This window comes from Rhinoderma darwinii, chromosome 7 (genome assembly GCF_050947455.1).
Source record: "Rhinoderma darwinii isolate aRhiDar2 chromosome 7, aRhiDar2.hap1, whole genome shotgun sequence".
NCBI classification, from domain to species: Eukaryota; Metazoa; Chordata; class Amphibia; order Anura; family Rhinodermatidae; genus Rhinoderma; species Rhinoderma darwinii.
The window spans coordinates 28,092,972-28,115,055 of record NC_134693.1 but is presented as its reverse complement, the minus strand read 5'-3'; the positions used below and the strand labels follow the sequence as shown (position 1 = coordinate 28,115,055).

Below are 22,084 nucleotides of genomic sequence, written 5' to 3'. Positions count from 1 at the left end.
AGGCCCCCCAGAAAACAGTATGCGGCTCTAAAATCAAATGCAAAATTCCTGGACCGAAAAGGCCAAAAAGCCTCCTTTTATGCCAAGCCCTGGCACATGCCCGCACAGTGAATAAGGCACACATATTTGGTATCCCCATGCACGGGAGAAGTGGAAGAACGTGAAAGGAGATGAATTTTGGCCGTGGTCTATACCGTGTGTGAAAAATACTAGCCTAAACTGACGCATTTGCTAAAAAAGTGCTGATTTTATTTTGTTCCATCTTATTCAAGAAACTTTCAGAAGATAACTGGACTTGCTAAAAATATGATAAACCCCTTGAAGGAAACCTTGTGGGGTCTACTTGTGTGAATGAAGTCATTTATGGGGTGTTTCTAATGTTTCAGCAGCATTAGGCCCCCCAGAAAACAGTATGCGGCTATAAAATCAAGTGCAGAATTCCTGGACCGAAAAGGCCAAAAAGCCTCCTTTTATGCCAAGCCCTGGCACATGCCCGCACAGTGAATAAGGCTCACATATTTGGTATCCCCATGCACGGGAGAAGTGGAAGAATGTGAAAGGAGATTAATTTTGGCCGTGGTTCATACCGTGTGTGAAAAATGCTAGCATAAACCGACGCAATTGTTAAATTCTTGCATTTTTTTCCAATTTTGCCCACTTTAGTGAAAAAAAAAAAAATGATATATACTGACAAATGCCACTAAAACAAAGCCCTATCTGTCCTTTAAAAAGAGTGTAAAATTCAAAGATGAACTTTATTCACCTGCTGAGTTATAGTCATGTAAAGAAGCGCATAGCAAAATTGTGAAATTTGCTCTGGTCATTTAGCTGTAAAACAGCCTAGTCCTTAACCGGTTAAAGGTGGCCGTTCCATCCTAGGGGCCTGACAGTCTCTTGCCAGGTGTCCTGGTCGGCCACATTCCCAACACCGGCGAATTTCGGCCGGATCAAATCTTCTCTGCCGAGGACGGTCCTCCCGGGTAGAACTTGCCGCCTTCAGCTGGTTGATCTCTTCTCTCATCTCCCTCATGGACTCCCTCACATCCCTGGCAAAGTCTCGGAGGAAAGCACTCTCTGGTGTGGGGTCCATTTTCTGAGGTGGTCCGCTTTTGGTAGAGTTGTGTACACTAACGTGAGCACCATCCTCTCCCTCGCGCTGCCACTCTATGGCCTCTCGAACTACGTCCACTAAGGCGGTATGCGGCTCCGTCCGTATATAGTCTCTGAGGCTCCTTCTTAGCGCTCTATTCTTCAACCCAGACACGTATTGGTCCCGCAGCACCCTGTCCGGGTCAGGAACAGCCGCACACCCCTCTTGATCTTTCTTGCTAAGTCGGTTCCACAATCGTTGGAGTGCGACCGAGTACTGTTGGACAGATTCATCTTCCCGCTGACTACGGGTATAGAATTTTTTTCGTAAATCGGTAACTGAGGTAGTGTCTCCGTATAGGGTTTCGAGCCTGGCGATGATGTCTTCCAGGGTCGCTCTTTGACTGACTGGGAGGACTACTACTGCTGCCCGAGCATCTCCTTCTAGCAGGCTCAATGCGAGATCCGCTTGGTGTGGGGGAGGTACTTGGTAGAGTCGGGCCGCTGCTCTTAGCCTCTCAGCCCAATCCATAAGCGTCACACTCTTTCCGTCATATTTGGGCACATTTAACATGGCTGCCCCCATAGGGAACAGAATTGGGGGTGGGGCTGGGGCACTGATGGCAGGCTCCGCTGAAGTTCCTGGTTGGCTAATCCTGTTCGTGACGCCACGTGTTAGGTAGGACTAAACGTGGACACCACAACACTACTCAGTTCTTTTCTAATCAACGGTTTACTGAAAAATCACAATTTCAAACAGGCCAAATAACAACAATGCAGTATTCAAATCAAGTCTCTCAGTAGCTGGGGCCCTCGCCCTCGTGGGAGTCCCACTCGCCCTTGGGTGGCTGCGCCTGGCGCTCACTGACCCGGCCCGGCGGGTCTCAAGAAGGAATGGGCCGTCTCCGCGGATCACTGTGGTGCTACCACTCACACTGCGGAATCCCCAAAGGTGGAAGCTATGCCCCTCGCCCTTTGGCTACGGCGTGAGTCCGGCGGATATATTACCGCGTGCGCCTCCGCGGGTCAGAGTGAGAGCTACTCACTACCACGCGGCGTACCACCCTTACCTCTGATTTCTGCTCCTCTGTTGATGAAGATGACTTTATTTCCCTTGTGTCTCCTGACACCGCTGAGCTGTAGTGAATGTCCAGCTAGTCCTCTTTTAGGAACGTTGAGCCAAGGATACTTCTCCTACAAATGGCGGCAGCCTGGTCACTGTGCTCTCTCTCTGTCACACTGCAAGTCCTCTTTTCTTGTCCCCACTCCGCTCTGCATCCTCTCTCCTGCCCAAGTCTCCTCCCCTTTTTCTCCTCCTTCCTCTTCCTGGGGTCCTGCCAATTTTCCCTTCCCTCTCTCTTCATCTGTGCTTTTGTTCCTCCCTTTTTCTGTCCTAATGGCCTGTCTGTTTTCTCACTCCTGCTGTGTTCCACTGCCCCCCAGTGGTCATTGTTAACTTTACGGTTTCTACACATTGTTTCTAAGACATATGTCTAACCTTTGCTGCAAGCGGCCTGACGTCACACAAACGGGGGAAAACACGAGGCCCAGAAGGGGCTGAGAGCACAAATGGACACCTAAGGCTCGTGGAGATGGTGGGAGGCGAGGGGGCTGCGACCCCTATCATGTCATGAGGGTGCAGGAGGCTGGTACCCCCATTACACACATGGTAAGTTATACAACTTTCTAATATGCTTTGTTACAATACCTCAGCATTTTCAAGATATTTGTTTGCTGTTAGTGAATAAGAACAACAGTCAGAGACTGCAAACCCATACATTCCTAGTTCTGCTCTCAGCTGAGAATTGAAAGCAATTGTATCCAGTCTAGGCAAAATTCCGTATGCTAAACACCATGTACTGCAGATTGCTACATAGTAGCAAACTACCAAAAATAATTTTGCAGTTGCTGCACAGAGCATTGTCTAGACTGGATACATTTGTATCCATTTAGCTGAGAGCAGGACTAGGTGTGTATGGGGGTATGTATGGATTTTCAGCCTTTGACTGTAAACAGTTTTCTCTCTACTAAAACAGCAAACAAATATCTTGAAAATGGTGAGGAATTGAAACACAAAGTATATTAGAAAGCTGTAGAACTTTTAAGTTATACTGTGATTAAATGGACACTAACTTATGCTAATCTAATAGTATACCTGATATAGATCAAATTTGTACTTTACTGACTGTTAAAATGTAGTTGTTTTATCAATGAAAATTCTGTGTGAAGTTGCTGCCACTAGGTGTCTCCCTTCTGTAATCTGTCAATGTCACTTCACTGCCTGCTTATAGAAGTCTGTGGAGGGGGAGAGGTGAGCAGGGGGAGGAAACAGAAGCAGAGTGAGAAAGACAGAGGCTGCTGGTAAGATTTCTATGTCACCCCAGTTCTGGATTTTCAGCTACACTACTTAGTACTGCTGTTTAATGACCACCATGCTGCTGGGATTCTCTCTTGCTATGTGTGCAATGTATAGAAGACATGATAGCTGTTAGACTATAGGCCTTTTTACAAGTGCCAATTATCAGGCAAATGAGCAATCACAGAATGCTCATTCCGATCATTGCCCTTTCATCGGCTGATTGTATTGCTTATGCGGCCAAAAATATTATTGTTGTCGGCAGCACATCTCCCTGTGTAAACAGGGAGATGTCCTGCCGACATGATACAAATGTATGGGGATGAGCGATCTGAGTAACGAGCGCTTGTCCCCATAGATAGCTCCTTGTGAAAGGAGCAAACGAGTGCTGATCAACGAGATGTCTTGTTGATCAGCGCTCGTTTACATGGACCACGTCTTTAAGTGGACCCTTAGCCCACTATCTCAAAGACAACTAAGAAATAGAGATAGAGCCTGCAGAGGGAAAAACTGCTAAAAACTTCAGAATACTAGTCATGTAATGGAAATAAATATTGTTATTCCTCATGTACACACATATAACAGCTTATTCTGAAAAGTCACCTGAAAAGTTAGGTACACTTTAGGCTTTATTTACATAAAACCAGAAAACCCCTTTAAGATCATCTTATAAAAAGCCCTTAAATATAACGAACTATCTGATGGCGTAAAGCCATTAAGTTTCAGAGCAGCTAAGGATAGCAAGTCTTTTTTCTCCTTTAAATTTGAATTCAGAGAAGACTTTCAAGTATGTACGTTGCGTTGCGTGATCTTTTCCACCTTCTAATTGCAGCCTGTCTTTATCTGCTGATCTGTAGATTCTAATAAAGAGACCTCTAGTCTGACTTGTTTTACATTGATACCATAAAATAACCATTACTATCGAACAGCAATTAAAATGCACAGGCAAGAAATTATTTGGTGTCAGCCCGGTGAACATTCTATATCGGCTTTCTAGAAAATTGATCAAATACCACAAGGTTTCATTTATGACCTTTTATTACACCATTCCCCAAAAAATAATCATTTTAAAACTTTGAGCTTAATATGACTGAAAGCAAAACATCAAAAAGCTTTAACCTTTCTGTGGTAGAGAATAAGTAGGTTTCCATTTTCACTGTTCTGTAGATTTTGTGTACGATGTGGTGACCTTCAGCGAGGATTGTGTCAATAAATCATTCCTATACATTCTTGTAATAAAATGGGTAATATGTCCAGCCCAAAAACTTTATATCAGTGTTTCCCAGCCAGTGTGCCCCTGTTTGTGGCTGCAGATATTATCATGCACAAGTGGCCACAGCATTACCAAAATTTGGTGCTAGGGTCAAAACCATATGGCTGGTAGTTACCACACAGTAGGAGCCATCACTCGTTCATACACTTAATAATCTTTTTACCTTTTAATACCCAGATAAGCTCAATACCACCTCTTGTATCTGAAAATTGCTTGCGACCTACAAAAAGTTTGGGATCTATGTTCTATATAAAGGTGTTAGGGTGTTCACATATTCAGGTTCCTTAGATTTTGTGGCATTTAGACTTATAATATGGCTGTACTTTGACTTCTGTAAACAAAGTTTGCTTAAAGGGAACCTGTCACCAGCATTTCACATATTAAACCAGCAATACCTGGTGGAAGTGGGGGAAAAATAATTTTTATGTTACCTATAATTATCTTCTAAGTAGCTCTATACCTTTAGTATTCAGTTTTTTTGTGTTCCCGTCCTTTATGCTAATGAGCATAAAAGAGTCATATCTTCGTTCGAAAAGAGTCATATCTTCATTCCACAAGCCTTTCCAAGTTAATCCCGCCTCCTTACTATTGATTGACAGCTCCTCGCCTCCCCCCAGTACACACAAAATCCCACGCTTGCACATAGATGTCGTTTTCTCGTGCGTGCGCACAACAGGACACGATAGCGGCGCATGCACAGTAACTAGATTTGAGGCGCCGACGAAGCAGGGAAGGGTATCGGACCTTCCATGATGGGTGCATGCGCGTTATCTCAGACGAGATTTTGGTATTCAGGGTGGGCCAGTTTTCGGCGGTGGGCGGGCATAAGGAGAGGAACCAACAAGACTGCCAGATTATTACCATAAAAGGTACAAAATGTTTGCAGACCGTTAATTTTACGGCCGGAGAAGGAGATTAGGAGAGGGGATAACGGCAATGAACTTTTGACAGCAGCGGCCAGCGACAGGTGAGCAGGGTTCAATTGGTGAAATGCTGGTGACAGGTTCCCTTTAAGTAGAATGGGGGTGTTGGGGGAGGGGGCCTGACTGTAATATTCATGCTAAAATGTGACAATATTAAAGCAAGGTTTTTTTCTTTTTACCCCATTTGACTTCAATAAGTCAATGTGGCCCACTGCTGTCCTACCACAATCGATGAACCCAGCCTTGAGGTAGTGTAGTCAGTACAGTCCATCTCGGCAACTGAGGAGTCAGCAAAATGTCAGGTATTGACAAATGGATGGATGTTCTCTGAACAAGCACAGGATCAGCAACAGGGTCCATGTGGCACCAAAATAGCAGGCAAAGAGGTATTTTGGCCGTCAGGTATAAGGTTGCCAACTGCATGTAGGTAAGGCAACAGGTTCATAGTCAAGCCAGGACACTAGACACTAAATTCTCAGAACTAAAGCTGGCCATACACTTTAGATAGTCGCTTGTTCGGCCAACAACTATTCCTCCCGACTCGGCCGAGCGTGCATGTGTTCTAAATAGGGAGAAGGGATAAAGCCACCAATAGACTCCTCTGTCAGCGGATTATCTTCTTACAAACAAAAGAATCAAGATTGCTGAGATCCAACATGCCCGACCCTTCTTTACCCCGACATTTGCCGTTGGGGGAGAGTTGAGACACCACCATACACATTAGATGGTCTGCTGGTCCCGCCAAAATCGGTGGGTTCGGCCGACATACATCTAATTTGTATGACCACCTTTAGCCACTAATGAAAGGGAACATGTTTTAGCATAAGACACTATCACTGTCTCTCTACTGGAACCTGTCGTAAGGTTCGATTGGTAATGCAGAACACTGCGTTACGGCTTGACCTTAAAGGAGACATAGCAGAAGAATTTTTTAAAAACGCCCTTTATTGTACATTAAAAATTTAAAAAACATTTTGGAATATTTTAATTCTTTCTAAGATTGAAGACTTTGAATTTACAGGCTTAAATCCTAAGGCTGCACTACTGAGAGATTCTCACGACAGCATCTCCCCTTCTGATTCATGTGAGGTGCAGTCTTAGGGTATGTTCACACGCTTAACCAAAAACGTCTGAAAATACGGAGCTGTGAAGGGAAAACAGCTCCTGATTTTCAGCCGTTTTTGAAGCAACTTGCGTTTTTCACAGCGTTTTTTACGGCTGTTTATGGAGCTGTGTTTCTATAGAGTTAGTGAAAAACGGCTCCAAAAACATCCCAAGAAGTGACATGCACTTCATTTTTGCGGGAGTCTTTTTACCTGCCGTTTTTAGAAAACGAGGTGTAAAAAAACGCCCCGTCAGAACAGAACGCCGTATTTCCCATTGAAATCAATGGGCAGATGTTTGTAGGTGTTCTGCTTCTGATTTTTCAGTCGTTTTTCCAGACGTTTACGCCTTGAAAACGGCTGAAAACACTACGTGTGCATATACCCTTAGGCTAAGTTCACATCTCATTTTTACTGTACGTCTGACGTACACGTTTTGACATGAAAAACCAGTGTCAAAACATGTACCAAAGCGTGTACATTGATTACTATGGTCAGAACGGATGCCCTAATGGTGTAGTTTGTGCATACGTTTTGTGTGCTTACGTTCTAACCTTTTTTTTTTCCATGTCCTGAAAAGCATAATCTATTATGCTTTTCATTACTTTTCCAAAACGTATACCACACGTGTACGTTTTTATCCGTACTGAAGTCAATGTTGACGTATGGATGACGTAAAACGTATACGTTTTTATCATTATATATGGGAAATCTTGACTTTACAAAGTTTGATTTAGCTCAAGAACAAAAAAAGTATACGTTTTTAGAAGTAAGAATGGACACAAACGTATAAAAACGTATAGTACAAAAAACTTAAGTGTAACTTTAAAAACGTATACGTTGTCGTATACCACAAACGTGTGCACAAAACGAGATGTGAACTTAGCCTTAGGCCCCATGCACACGACCGTAAAAAACCTCTGTTTTTGCAGAACGCAACTGCGGTCCACAAAAACGGAGCCATTCACTTTCATTGAACGCTGACACCTTTCCGTAGCACTACGGAAGGGTGTCCGTGCCGTGGAAATGTTCCGGGAATTATGGAACATGTCCGTTCTTTTGCATTTTGCGGGCCGTGCTCCCATACTTTGTATGGGAGCACGGCCCGAAAATGTGGCTGTCAGTCGGCGGCCGGCCGTGTCCGCAATCGCGGGCCGTGATTGTGGGCACGGTCGTGTGCATGGGGCCTTATCATGTAGATCTTGTGTGTTATCAAAGAGAAATTTTCAGTAATAAAAAGTAAAAAATATATCAATAAAAAGGGGTGTTGCTAGAGGAGTCATAAAGTGTGCCACATGTACATGCCGTTAATAAATCTGGCAAACTATAAGGCTTCATGCACACGACCGTGCCCGTAATTACGACCCGTATTGATCGGTGGGGGTCCAAGTGCTGAGACCCTCACCGTTGCTGAATCGAATGTGCAAAAGCGCTCAGCTGAGTGCCCTGCATCTTAAGCTGTGATCGGTGCTCCCTGTTAGACAGAAGAAGACTTACTCTTACACTAATATTGATCATGTGGTTCGGACACTAGTGCCAAGTTTTAGTTATATTATGTCTGCCCTGCTACCACTAGGGTATAATAGTGTTTGGAGCTACCAGCACCTGTGGAGCCACATGCAGAGGGCCTGGGAGCTACATGGCTGCTTTCTTCTACAAACAGTGCCACACCTATTCACAGGTTATGTGTGGTATTGCAGATAAGCCCCATTCACTTCAATAGAACTGAACTGCAATATAAGACATAAACCATGGCATACCTCCCAACTGTCCCGGATCCGGCAGGATAGTCCCGGTTTCTCACCGGGGTCCCGCTGTCCCGGGCGGTCTGCAAAATGTCCCGCTGGGCACTGCAACGGTATCAAAACAGCTGATCGCTGCTGACAGGCGCCCTGCATGCCAGACGACTGCAGCAGCGATCAGAAGAATGCAGGAGTCTTGCGGCGGTGTCCTCACTGGGATCGATGCCGGCATGTGAGTGGACCAGTCCAGTCACCTGACTTGTCATCTGACCTCACCGGTCAGGTGACAGGTCAGGTGACTGGACTGGTCCACTCCCGGGCCGGCATTGACACCAGTGAGAACGCCGCTTCAAGACTCCTGCCTTCTTCTGATGGTGAGTGACTTCAAAACAGAGCGGAGAGTGGCAGCAGTAGGCTACCTCTACCATTCTCCGCTCTGGCGGCATTGTGGCACAAAGTATAAGGGGTTGTGTTGCGCTACCTACAGGGGGGCTATGTGTGGAGCGATGTACAGAGGGGCTGTGTGGAGAGGTGTACAGGGGGGCTGTGTGTGGCGCTATCTACAGGGGGGCTGTGTGTGGTGCTATCTACAGGGGGGCTGTGTATAGAGCTATCTACAGGGGGACTGTATGTGGCGCTATCTACAGGGGGCTGTGTGTGGCGCTATCTACAGGGGGGCTGTGTGTGGCGCTATCTACAGGGGGACTGTGTGTGGCGCTATCTACAGGGGGGCTGTGTGTGGAGCTATCTACAGGGGGGCTGTGTGTGGAGCTATCCACAGGGGGGGCTGTGTCTGGCGCTATGTACAGGGGGGCTGTGTGGAGCTATCTGCAGGGGGGGCTGTGTGTGGAGCTATCTACAAGGGGGGCTGTGTGTGGCGCTATATACAGGGAGGCTGTGTGTGGAGCAATCTACAGGGGGGCTCTGTTGGATGATTTTTCCATTGACTGGTAGCAGAGTTACACACGCCATGGTTTTGTAATCCTGAATAACCATTTTATGGTGATACCTAAAACTAAAACCTTTGAAGTTTATGTCATTGGTGAACATGTTAGTAACACGTTCCACAATAACGCAACAGAAACCCAAGAATTGTAGTTGCCTGAAAAGGAAATCTCTCTGAAGGTGGAGATTTCCTTTAAATCGAATTTTTTTTTGCCAAATTCTATTGCTTCATAGTTAAATGTTATTTCCATGTGTACTGCCCATGTGTCAGGCACAGCTATAAGTATACAGTAGGCTACACATGCCCAAGTCTAAGAAAGCAATGGCAACATAACTTTTTCTTTTCAGCAATGCGAAGCTGTGCTCCACATTTTATTTTTCTTTTATATTGTGTTTGAATAATGTTATTTATACTCTAAGTATTGAAAAATGGACTCAATAAGAGCTGAATCACTTCACTGTATCTTATTTATACTGGTTGTTACAAGTTTAGAACTACAGAGACACATCAATGTTTTATAACTACCCCAGAGACGCATCAATAGGCAGCACAGTGTTGGCGGACTAGCGCATGAAAAAACTATATTGTACAACTTCAAAGATTTTTATTGTTTTCCTTCTAATGTTCTATAAAACTAAATTTATTTTCTGCAAAATTATTACTGGAAAAATTGGTGCCGTTATTATGGTTTGTCAACTGCAAATACGGAGGGAGAGATAGGGGTGCATTTATATTGCTTAAAGTTGGACAACCCCCTTTTATTAAGTGGCAATAGAAGATTAGTTATTGAAGGCAAAATAAAAGCAGCGCAAATTGGGCATAAATGGTCTACCACCTAGCACCGATGAAGGAGAATTCTATCTAGCAAGTGATAGAGATCTTTATATCCTTTTTAATTATCTGTAATTAGGACCATTAACAATCGAGAGTGGGACTAACAAATATGAGTTTTAGGCTCCTTCATGCACATATCCTTATATCAATTTATAGCAAGGCTATTAAATAATCAGTATTTTTTTTTTTTTTACCATGCAAGAGCAAACTGGAGAACATTTAAGCAAGTTTCCTTAAATAAGTCTCTATACCCAAACCACTAATCAATAATCCCCTTAGCTGTTCCTTTACAAACTAAGGCCTCATGCACACGACCGTAGCCATGTACACAGCCTGTGATTGCGACACGGACGGCCGCGGAGTGTCATCCACGGGCTGTCCGCAAATCACGAACCGTGCACACATTGATTTCAATACAAATGCGGCCCGTATGATGACATGCCCTATCGTTTTGCGGTCCAGGGTCCCAGCCAAGGCATGGAACGTGGAAACCATGGTCGTGTGCATGGGCCCATAGAAATTAATGGGTCTGCAATTTACCCACAGATTTGCGGGTGAATTGCGGCCGCAAAAAAAAGTTTTTGTACATGAGGCCTAAGGCCTCATCCACATGGCTGAGCCGTGTGCATAGAGTCTGTATGGAGGCACGCAGACACCCTGTAGAGTCATAGGCACTCTTCATGCCACCGTATCCTCCATACAGACCTGTATTACAGAGATATTCTCTTCTACAACATGGCATGATGTTTTTTATTTGCGGGATTCATATGGAGTCTGACAGAAAAAACCTCTATATGCTTCTGTATACATTTGGAGGCATGTGGTACATATACAGTTAGGTCCAGAATTATTTGGACAGTGACACAATCTTCATGATTTGGGCTCTGCTGCCACCACACTGGATTTTAAATGAAACAACTGACATGCAATTGAAGTGTAGATTTTCAGGTTTAATTTGAGGGGTTGAACAAAAATATCCTGTGAAACGTTTAGGAATTGCAACCATTTTTCTACACAGCCGCCTCATTTCAGGGGCTCAAAAGTAATTGGACAAATTAACATTACCATGAATAAAAAATTTTTTTTACTACTTTGTAGAGAATCGTTTGCAGGCAATGACTGCCTGAAGTCTGGAACCCATGGTCAACACCAAAAGCTGGGTTTCCTCATTTGTGACGCTTTGCCCGGCCTTTACTGCAGCGTCTTCAGTTGTTGCTTGTTTGTGGGTCTTTCTGCCTTAAGTTTTGTCTTAAGCAAGTGAAATGCAGCTCGATCGGGTTGGGATCTGGTGATTGACTTGGCCATTGCAGAATATTCCACTTCTTTGCCTTAAAAAACTCCTGGGTTGCTTTCACAGTATGTTTTGGGTCATTGTCAATCTGTACTGTGTAGCGAAATCCAATCAACCTTGCTGCACTTGGTTGAAGCTGAGCGGAAAGTAAATCCATGAACACTTCAGAATTCATCCGGCTGCTTCTGTCTTCAGTCTCATCATCAATAAACACTGGTGGCCTTTGGCTGCCATGCATGCCCATGCCATCACACTGCCTCTGCCATGTTTTACAGAGGATGTGGTGGCTTTGGATCATGAGCCGTTCCAAGCCTTCTCCATACTTTCGTCCTCCCATCATTCTGATACAGGTTGATCTTAGTTTCATGTTGTTCCAGAACTGGGCGGATTCTTTACATGTTGTTTGTCAAAGTCTAATCCAGCCTTTCTATTTTTGAGGCTGATTAATGGTTTGCACCTTGTGGTGATCCCTCTGTATTTGCTCTCATGAAGTCTTCTCTTTATGGTAGACTTAGATACTGATGCACCTACTTCCAGGAGAGTGTTCTTCACTTAGGTAGATGTTGTGGGGTTTTTCTTCACCATGGAAAGGATTCTGCGCTCATCCACTACTGTTGCTTCCGTGGACGTCCAGGCCTTTTGGCGTTCACAGGATCACCAGTGCGTCCTTTTTTTTAAAGAATGTACCAAACTGTTGATTTGGCCACTCCTAACATTTGTGCTATCTTTCTGATGGAATTCTTCATCTTTTTCGGCCTAACGATGGTCAGTTTCACTTGCATTGAGTACTCTTTGATCTCATGTTGTGAGTTCACAGCAACAGCTTCCAGATGCAAATTCCACATCTGGAATCAACTCCAGACCTTTTACCTGCTTAATTGATAATGGATTAACGAGGGAATAGCCCATGCAGCCCATTAAATAGCTTTTGAGATAATTGTCCAATTACCTTTGGTCCCTTTAAAAAGAGGCAGCTACATATTAAAGAGCTGTAATTCCTAAACCCTTCCTCAAATTAGGATGTAAATGCCCTCAAATTAAAGCTGAGAGTCTGCACTTTAAGCCCATATTGATTTTATAACTGTATATTCAATATGTTTGGTAAACAGCTAAAATGCCAAAACTTGTGTCACTGTCCAAATAATTCTGGACCTAACTGAGGTATGTCACCATAAATTTCTATTAGTGCTGTATTACAGCTCCATACAACATACAATTTAATATGGTCGTGGTCATTAGTATTGTTACTTTATTACTATTATCATTTTTTTCATCCAGGACTTGGCACACCACTGTGATATGTAACAGAAGATCAGATTCTCTACACCAATTTCCTTTTTCTTACCACATCAGAGGTGCATGCATACAATGTTTACGGCATGACAATTAGACATACTATAATACTGTGAAAGACCACAGTTCAACCTCTGTGACGCTTGCCAATCCAAAGAATCCGCGTACCCACTTCCTGTTCTCAGTGGATAGGTGGTCCCAGATGTGGGGGTCAGTCTTCATTCGATCTTATCCCTGTAGGTAGAGAGACCCACCACCTCTCAGTAAAGGGGTTGTCGAGGATTAAACATTGCTGCTTTTTATAAAAATCTTGCAGCTCAGTTCCATTGAAGTGAATGGTACTGAGCTGCAATATCACACGTAACCTGTGGACAGGTGTGGTGCTGTTTATGGAAGACAGCTGAATTTTTTTAATAAACCTAGACAACCTGATGGAATAGTGCATTTCTTCCATACAGGCGCTTCATCCCACCTGCTTTTAATGTACTGAAAACATAAAAGTAGATACATTGATTAAATACAACAAGCCGTACGTCCCTCAGCTTCACCCTGGGCCGGGGGCCTTTCCTACTCAAATTTATCCGTGATGTCCTGCTGTGAATAGGTTGTGGATCTGGTTAGTGACTTAAACGGGTTATCCAGGCAAAGACAACTGATGACCTATCTACAAGATAGGTCATCAGTATATGATCGGGGGGGGGGGGTCCGACACCTGGACCCTGCACCGATCAACTGCTCCATTGCCTCTGGGTGTCAGATGTTATGCAGGGTATTGAGTATTCTGAGCCGGAAGTAGGTGGCTCCGACCACTGCATAGCGGCCATGCCGCAGTACAGCAACTCTTCTCCTATTCACTTGAGTAGGAGCAGAGCCAGAGTACTGCAGCTCGGCCGCTATTCTGTGACCGGAGCCATCTGCTTGCGGCATGGATATCCAGTGCCCGGAGGCAGCCGGAACAGTGGATCGGTGCGGGGTACGGGTGTCGGACCCCGCATCGATCATATACCGTGCATAGGTCATCAGTTGTCTATACCTGGACAATTCCTTTAACACCTTAATATACCCTGAAGGCATTTTTAATAATACATAAATATCCAAAGCTAGAATGTATATGGGTACTGGTATCATAGGCAGGTCTGGGAGACATACTCTATGGGAGTTTTAGAAGCAGTGTAGGCCAATGAGCTTGGCTGTTTTCAGAAACCTGCACTGATGCTCTGCCTGAATGCGGCGGCCAACGGGTGAGGCTGGCAGGAAGGACTCGGGGGACCCCTGTGCAGGAGATAGGTGTGGGTCCCAGAGGTGGGACTCACATCTATAAGACATTGATGGCATAGATTAGCATGTTCTTTATACTATCTGCAATTGTGGATAGTATAAGGATAGTATACGGCTGCAAAACTACGGTCATGCGCATGACGCCTAAGTGTAGCAGGGGGAGCTGTGGGCAGCCTCGCAATTCCCCAGCAGTAGCCCATAATGTAGTCTTTAAAAGAATAGGAAACCATGGGATAACCAAGTTCTCCAGAGCGAGAGCCTTTCTTTATGGCAGTTTTCTTCTATGGCTAAGGGAGTGAGTGCCAAGCTGGGAACCTCTAAATATTTACTACTAGGGCATAGGGAAAGATGTTGTCTTGAGTCGCCAATAACTTTAATTAGACCAACAATAAAGCCATAGCAGGAACTGACCTACTTACTGACGTTTTTTAAGTGACAAGGAATTTTGTTTTGTGCGCTGCAACAAAGTAAAAGCAAAAAAAAACAACAAGAATAATGAACATATTGTACAATCCTGCCTGAAATTAAACACGCAGTCTCCATAGCTAATGTTAATCTCAGGCAGAGCTTCACCCTATCACTTTTATTCCTCTTTTAAAGCAAGCCCTTGAATTGGCAGCGCTTTGCTTTCTCATAGACACATTCCAGCTGGTGTGTTTCTCTCAAGGAGTCAACATGAGAACCGTGGTTTGCTGCCAGTCTAACAGGAAGCTCTGAGAATGGTGAGCACTTATAAACAGGAAGTGCACGGCGTATTACAGAGCGGCCCGCAATCACTGAGAAATGTCACAAATACTTCACGGGAAGGTCTAGGCTGCAAAATATATTGCTGTTTCAGTTGTTTTTTTTACTAGTTTTATGATGCATTTGAGGTCGTTTACCACAGTTTTCAATGAGTAGTATACAAGGTTAATAAAAAAAATATGTATATGAGTACACGGTCGTCTTCATGTAGAAAAACTAGTGGAGTAACTGCCCACTGCAACCAATCCGATTTCATTTTCTAATCTGACGTTGAAACTTCTAAACTGCAATCTAATTGGTTTTTATGGGAAACAGAACTACTGGGCTTCCTTCACACACACTTTTATGTGGCTTTGTCTCACTACCAGAGTTTTTTGCAGGCAGAAATCTCTGCCTGGAAAAATCAGCTCCGTTTTTTTTTTAAGTGGTTTTGCACCACAGACGATTTTTGAGGCGTTTTTTTTTTTTAGCCTTTTTTTCTCTCTTTCTTCAACAGACAAAGGAAAAAACAGCGAGCTTCTTTTGCCATAAAACACGTCAAAAAAACGCTGTGGCCGTTCGTGGTGTTTTTTTAGTCTCCCATTGATTTCAATGGGGTTTTTGAGGCGGAAAAGGCCTCAAGATAGGGCACGGGAAAAAACGCCTCCACCTTCTATTGAAAACAATTGGAGGCAATTTTGGTAGTTTCTTGCCGCGGTTTTTGCCGTGGCTTCCGTGGCAAAAAAAACAAAACTCTGTGTGAACAGGGCCTTATGATGACAATATCGGAGCATTGTCTTGTTTTTATTAGGGGGTCTGATAGATGCTATAAGTTGAAGCATAGGTGACTACATAAAAAGGTCCAGCAGAAGACAACCCCACTTGGAGGTGACTTTGTAGCAATCTCTTGTCTCTATTTCTCAAGAGTTGATTCACAAATTACCTATTAGACCTTAGTGATGATCTGTCCTGTGTGTACAAAGATAACGAAAAGTGCTATGATAAAATAAAAAGTAGACATGTTCTATATAGATGGAGGGTGGGCTCTCAAAATCATATCCTCTGGAGGTCCAGGGAACCCCAGTCCAACCCTGTGTGTGAATAACTCCAGAGAATAAGATTGTTGTATTCAGGAACTGTTAAATAGGCAAACAATACAGATCCAGAATACACAAGTGTGAATGAGACCTAAGTTTGACGTGCATTTCCATCTCCACCTGTGCCACACAAACTTCTGTAAATACCAGTTGTTCACTAAAAATGTATACATTTCTCTTTTTAACCTCTCAGGGTGAACTGAGCATTTGGATGAATATTTGGACTACGTAATGACTACGTAACTGCATTTGATGGCATTACCTGCATATTGACGTCATAGCAAGTACAGAGACTCTCAGGAATCGGGATTCCAAAAACTTAAGCTGTCACTATGGAGCAAATAAATGTTTTCTTCCGAAGGATCTCTGATATGATACAATATAAACATGAGCAGGGGATATACAACACCATCTGCCTGGGGGTACTGCTCGCCCTCCCATTACTTGTTTTACTCATTACTAGCATTATTTGCTGTCACTTCTGCTGTTGTCGGAACAGAAAAAGTAAGACGCTGAAACCTCCACCGGGCAAAAAGAAAAAAAAGAAAAATGAAGAAGAGGACTTCTGGATACCAAGTCCACAGGCCAAGTCCATCATGCTGGAGAAGGTGCCTTCATTTTCTGTGTAGCGATGGGTGTAATTGGACTACAGTCTGCTAATCTGCAGGAGCTGAATGCAAAGTGGCTATCAACTTTTCTGCCACATTATGTATTACTGAGTATAATAAGCTGCTGCATGAGTTTGACAATATCCAACTATATTGTTCTTCCATGACTCAGTAAGCAGAAATTAATACACATTTCCTTTACTATGCTATGGAATAAAAAATTACAAAGCACAAGTTAGACTAGTGCAGAGGTGTAACAGCTGTGCAGGCTAGTTACACTTCCATAACTCTCTGGTAAGAAAGAAGTGTTGAAAAGCTTCTAGTACTGTCTCCAGTGGGCAGTAGACATGTCAATGCATTAAGGAACAATGAGGTTTGGAAATGAAAGAGTTAAAAATTTAAAGCAATGATGACGCTGGTTTAAAAAATATAGAGAAAGATAGCAATTTTTCAAACATTATCTATATCGCTCAGTCAGGACTTCAGGTGCATTACATACAGGTTGATGTCTAAAGAATGAGTATAAATATCCAATTTGTATTAAATTATGATCTCAATGACTATTTAAGTTAAAGGTTATCCTAAATATTTCTAGAAACCAAGCACCTTATGAGGCTAAAAATCTTAAAGAGGAACTGTAATATCTCCAAAAACGTTAAATACCTGGATTCCTGCTCCCCCTCCCTGATTCCAGCGCCATTTAAAAAAAATATCTCTACTGGACTCTGTTATGGCTGCAATTTAATGTTTTTGGGGACACGACAGGTGGCAGATACACCTTTGCAAACCCAATTGTTTTTTATTTCCCCTATGCATCTGAAATGGAAAAATTAAGCAACTCTGCAATAGGTCTACAGCTCCTATGCAAAAATAATGAGTCTCCATGGTAACAGACAACAAAGAAACCCTTTGTAGGCTAATCCTGCAGTTAAACTCTTTACCGTCTGTCCCCTACTTCTTGTTGACGTACCAAACATATGTTATCAAGAAGTGGAGGACCCATAGAAGGCAATATAACTGCAGAATCAAGCTATCATGTTGTCTGTTACCATGGAGACATATTGGTGTGCATAGGAGCTGTAGAAACCAAACAATAAGAGATTTTCAATTAAGACCTATTACAAAGTTGCTTAATTTCTACTTTTCAGATGCATTAGGGCCATTAGGAAAAAATTATTAGCTGCGAAGATGGTCATATCCTTTAAGTTCTATATATGGGATCACTGTAGAGACATAGCAATTGGTTGTTACAGAGATCAAATTTATAATGAGTCCCTGTCCTGATGGGCATGTTGGCCGCCTTGCAACATCAGAGAATTAAATTGCTATCCAGAAGAACTTCATGCTACACCTCTAAGTATGACCATCCCATTCCAGGGTAGTCAATCCTACTCATTATCTCTTTCTATATGTAGCTTAAAGCTGCCCATGTCCATTTGTCTTTGTTAAGGGTGCTTAATGGGGATGTTTGGGTGTGATAACTTCCAGCTACAGTTTTGAGTGTGATAGATTTTGGACTTTTTATCAAGTACTTAAAATGCCTTGCCATAGTAGCTACTAGTTTATTTATTAATATTCAACTTTTGCTAACTGTGCTTGAAGTGCCGACTAAGGCCCCATGCACACGAACGTGCTTTTGCGGCCGCAATTTCCCCGAAAATCCATGGGAGAATTGCAGCCCCATTAATTTTTATGGGCCCATGCACACGAACGTGGTTTTCACGGTCCGTGCGTGGCCCAGGAGCCTGGACCGCAGAAAGAACGGACATGTCTTATTACGGCCGTGTTCTGCGGTCCAGGCTCATAGAAAATAATGGACGCGGCCATGTGCACGGCCCGCGATTTGCGAGCGGCTCGCGGGTGACACTCTGCGGCCAGCCAACCCGAAAATCACGGCCGTGCACATGGCTACGGTCATGTGCATGAGGTCTAATACATATAGGGCCTGATTTAAGACTGTCTAGCAGAAAAACTGACCTTGTTACAAATAGCAATCAATCACAGCAATCAAAATATGAGCTCTGATTGGTTCCTATGGGCAACCAGGCTGGTTTTTTATTTGACAGTTTTGATAAATGAGGCCCATAGTTTTCAAAATCCAAAAGGTATATCTGTACATGTCTCCAGTGAGGGTTTCACAATGCTACACAGTTAAAATTGGGACCAGGAAGGGATTTTTTCTCTACTTTCACTTAACCTAAAAAACAAAGCACTAAAGGGGTTATCAATCATTTAATATTACATTTCTCTGTTAGCGCACGCAAAACATGAAAAAAATAAATAAATTCAGCCATTAAAAGAAAAATGCTCCTGTGCCTAGATATTGCTATTACATACTTGATTCTATCTCAGAACGTCCACCTAATGTGCCCATTGCTGGTGGTCACATGTGACCAGTATCTCAGTCCAACCACCCAGATCCTCTTGTACATGGGTGACAGAGTGATGGCTGATACTGTGCAGGCAGCCAATAAGAATCAGCGCAAAAGAAGCATCATCTTCTCACCAGCACTGAACACATTAAAAGCTATGGACACCTTTGACAAGGAAAACAGTATTTTTACATATGTTAATGGTTACCGTGAGTTAAAAAGTTGCACATTTTCTGGCTCCAATGTCCATTATTACACCCTCATATGCAGTTTGCAACCTGTTCCTAGTATCTCATGTGGGCGTGTCACACCTTGTAAATGTCGCTATTTTGGAAAGAGAGTTCCTATTTCTGTTCCCCTTTTTGACATAGGAAATAGATCTGAATTATTAATCTTACTTTATTGCACCAGAGACCATCTGTCTGGTTCCTAACTGTAGGCTATTAGACATCAACCGTGTATATTATTTCATCATTTGGTGCAATTTTTATTATAAAAATAGATGTATATATGATTTTTTTATGCTAATATTTAAATTAAAAACTGTTCAAGCATATAGATTTGCATGAAAAATGGATCTTTCACACAATGAACCATAAGTGTCCCTCTTTGGTCCAAAAGGTTGTGAGGTATGAGTGTCCCTCCCAGTAATACACGCTGGTTGTGAGTTTTGTGAATCCAGGATGCTGTTGCCTTCACCAGCTATCATGTACTAGCACAGCTTCATTCCTGTACTGCTTTCTCCTTTCCCAGACACTGGTACAGCCCCTATATAATCTCCTCTTAACTGTGCAGACACTGATGCTGAGAAATGTGTTATCCCCCAATCCATGCCGACTCTTCCATGTGTGCTTTCGTCCCTATCTACTCTCTGATACAGCCTGTGAGATCTCTTTCCCTGCAGTCTCTGCCTCAGAGCTCTCCTCTACACTCTTTACACTAATACAGCCTGCTCTGTTCTCCTGTCCCTGCTGTATCTCCCACTAACCTTATATTGTGCTACTCCGAGAGGAGCAGACTCTCAATAAAGGAGATAGATGGTATCAGCCCTGAGCAATCAGCAACCAGGATCGGTGTGCTGTCGACAACTATGCAGAAGCAGAAGCACAGACTCTACAGCTGAACAAAATGGTAGGAAATTTATAATGAAGGCTATTTAAAAAGTTGCCTAATTTTGCATTTGCTAAAAGTGCAAAATGTTCACAGCCTTTAAGCGGACTTTCAAAGAAGGGCCTCAAAAGAACATCAGGGGGCGCCATACTGTACCAAGTATGTGACAGCAATAACTAGACACAGGATAAAAAAAAAATTAATTATTCCAATTGACAAATTGTTCTGTTTTATGTGATCTAACAGAGAAATGTCATATTTCATTCTGGGACAACCCATTTAAACTGTATTAGATTAGTGAAAGTTTTATAGTTTTAACAAGAAATGAGCTGTCACAGGGCAACTAGAGCAAAAGGTCAGTTTTATTACCTATCAAGTATGTTGCACCTCTTAGGGTATGTTCACACGCACTAATTACGGACGTAATTCGGGCGTTTTTGCCCCGAATTACGTCCGAAAATAGCGCCTCAATAGCGCTGACAAACATCTGCCCATTGAAAGCAATGGGCAGACGTTTGTCTGTTCACACGAGGCGTAATTTACGCGCCGCTGTCAAATGACGGCGCGTAAATAGACGCCCGCGTCAAAGAAATGACCTGTCACTTCTTTGGGCGTAATTGGAGCCGTTATTCATTGACTCCAATGAATAGCAGCGCCATTTACTTCCGTAATGGACGCGGCGTTCAAGCGCCTGCACATGCCGTTACGGCTGAAATTACGGGGATGTTTTCAGGCGGAAACATCCCCGTAATTTCAGCCGTTACGGACTCCCTTGTGTGAACATACCCTCAGATCTAACGTGTCAAAATTTGCACAGTAGAGGTACCTTAAAGAACATAGATCACTGTATTAAAATACTTTCCATAGTTTCCGTAATATATATTGTAACAGTAACTAATGTACTTTATACACCTTAATTCTTGCAAAATACAGCAAAAGCCTAAGGCCCCATACACACGAACGTATTTTTGCGGCCGCAATTTACCCGCAAATCTGCAGTTGAATTGCGGCCCCATTCATTTCAGTGGGCCCATGCACACGACCATGGTTTCCACGGTCCGTGCATGGCCCTGGAGCCTGGACTGCAAAAAGAACAGACATGTCTTATTACAGCCGTGTTTTGCAGTCCAGGCTCAAAGAAATGAATGCACGCGGCCATGTGCAAGGCCCGCGATTTGCGGACGGCCTGCGGGTGACACTCCACGGCCGTCCGACCCGAAAATCATGGCTACAGTCGTGTGCATGAGGCTTTACGCCACTTCATACACATAGCTTAGCTAATATTAAATTCCTTTTAGGCCTTATTCACATGACAGGGATAGGCCATTTTTTTTTAACTGCCGTCACACGGCTGCATTAAAATCAATGCATATCTATGGGACTATTCACACGGTCATTTATTTTTAACGGACCATGTGAACGGGCCGGGAAAAAATAGGACATGTCCTATTTTTGCCCGTTTTCCCAGATCCCTCAACAGACTCAAGTCTATGAGGGATCCATGAAAATGCGTCCCGCATGGGTGGAGTTTTACACAGCCAATTTCACACCCGGTCATGTGACTAAAGCCTTAAGAATACATGATTATTTTTCTTCTTGCTTTTTCTGTATTAGTTGGTTGTGCAGCTTGATTCCCTTTTTTGGTGACCACCATTTCAGTATATGTTGCCGATTTAGCGCTGCAGCGCCTTCTGTGTTTTCCCTGCCCAGCGGCACCTAAGCCACCCGCCTTGCAGGGAATAGAAGCATGGTCCAATTCAAGTTAATGTGACTAGCTGAAGTTCTCTGCACAGCCAGGTGGCCGGGAGCGCTGCTGTGCAGGGAAAACTTAGAAAAAGATGCAGCACTGCGGCCCATTAATTCTCAGGATTGGTGGGCGGCCCCAAAGGTCAAATCCCCACTGATCATAAATTTATGGCAGCGATATGCCACCACTTTATAAAATAGGAATAACCTTTCACTTTTATTTAGCAGTTTAAGCTATTCAAAGTACTATGAAGCCCATCTTAGACAACCACTGGAAATTGTAAAGGTGTAGTCCTCTGA

At 43.4% G+C, this 22,084-nt stretch overlaps 1 protein-coding gene across 1 annotated transcript in view; it reads left to right on the top strand.

Annotated features, from left to right (window-relative positions):
* KIAA0040 (KIAA0040 ortholog) overlaps positions 1-20,805 on the top strand; it is a 109,812-nt gene extending 89,007 nt beyond the window's left edge. The window contains exon 3 of the mRNA XM_075833069.1: positions 16,142-20,805. Within this exon, the coding sequence (XP_075689184.1) occupies positions 16,281-16,577 (297 nt within the window). The 5' untranslated portion in view covers positions 16,142-16,280 and the 3' untranslated portion in view covers positions 16,578-20,805. The remainder of the gene's footprint in view (positions 1-16,141) is intronic.
* Positions 20,806-22,084: the final 1,279 nt, after the last annotated feature.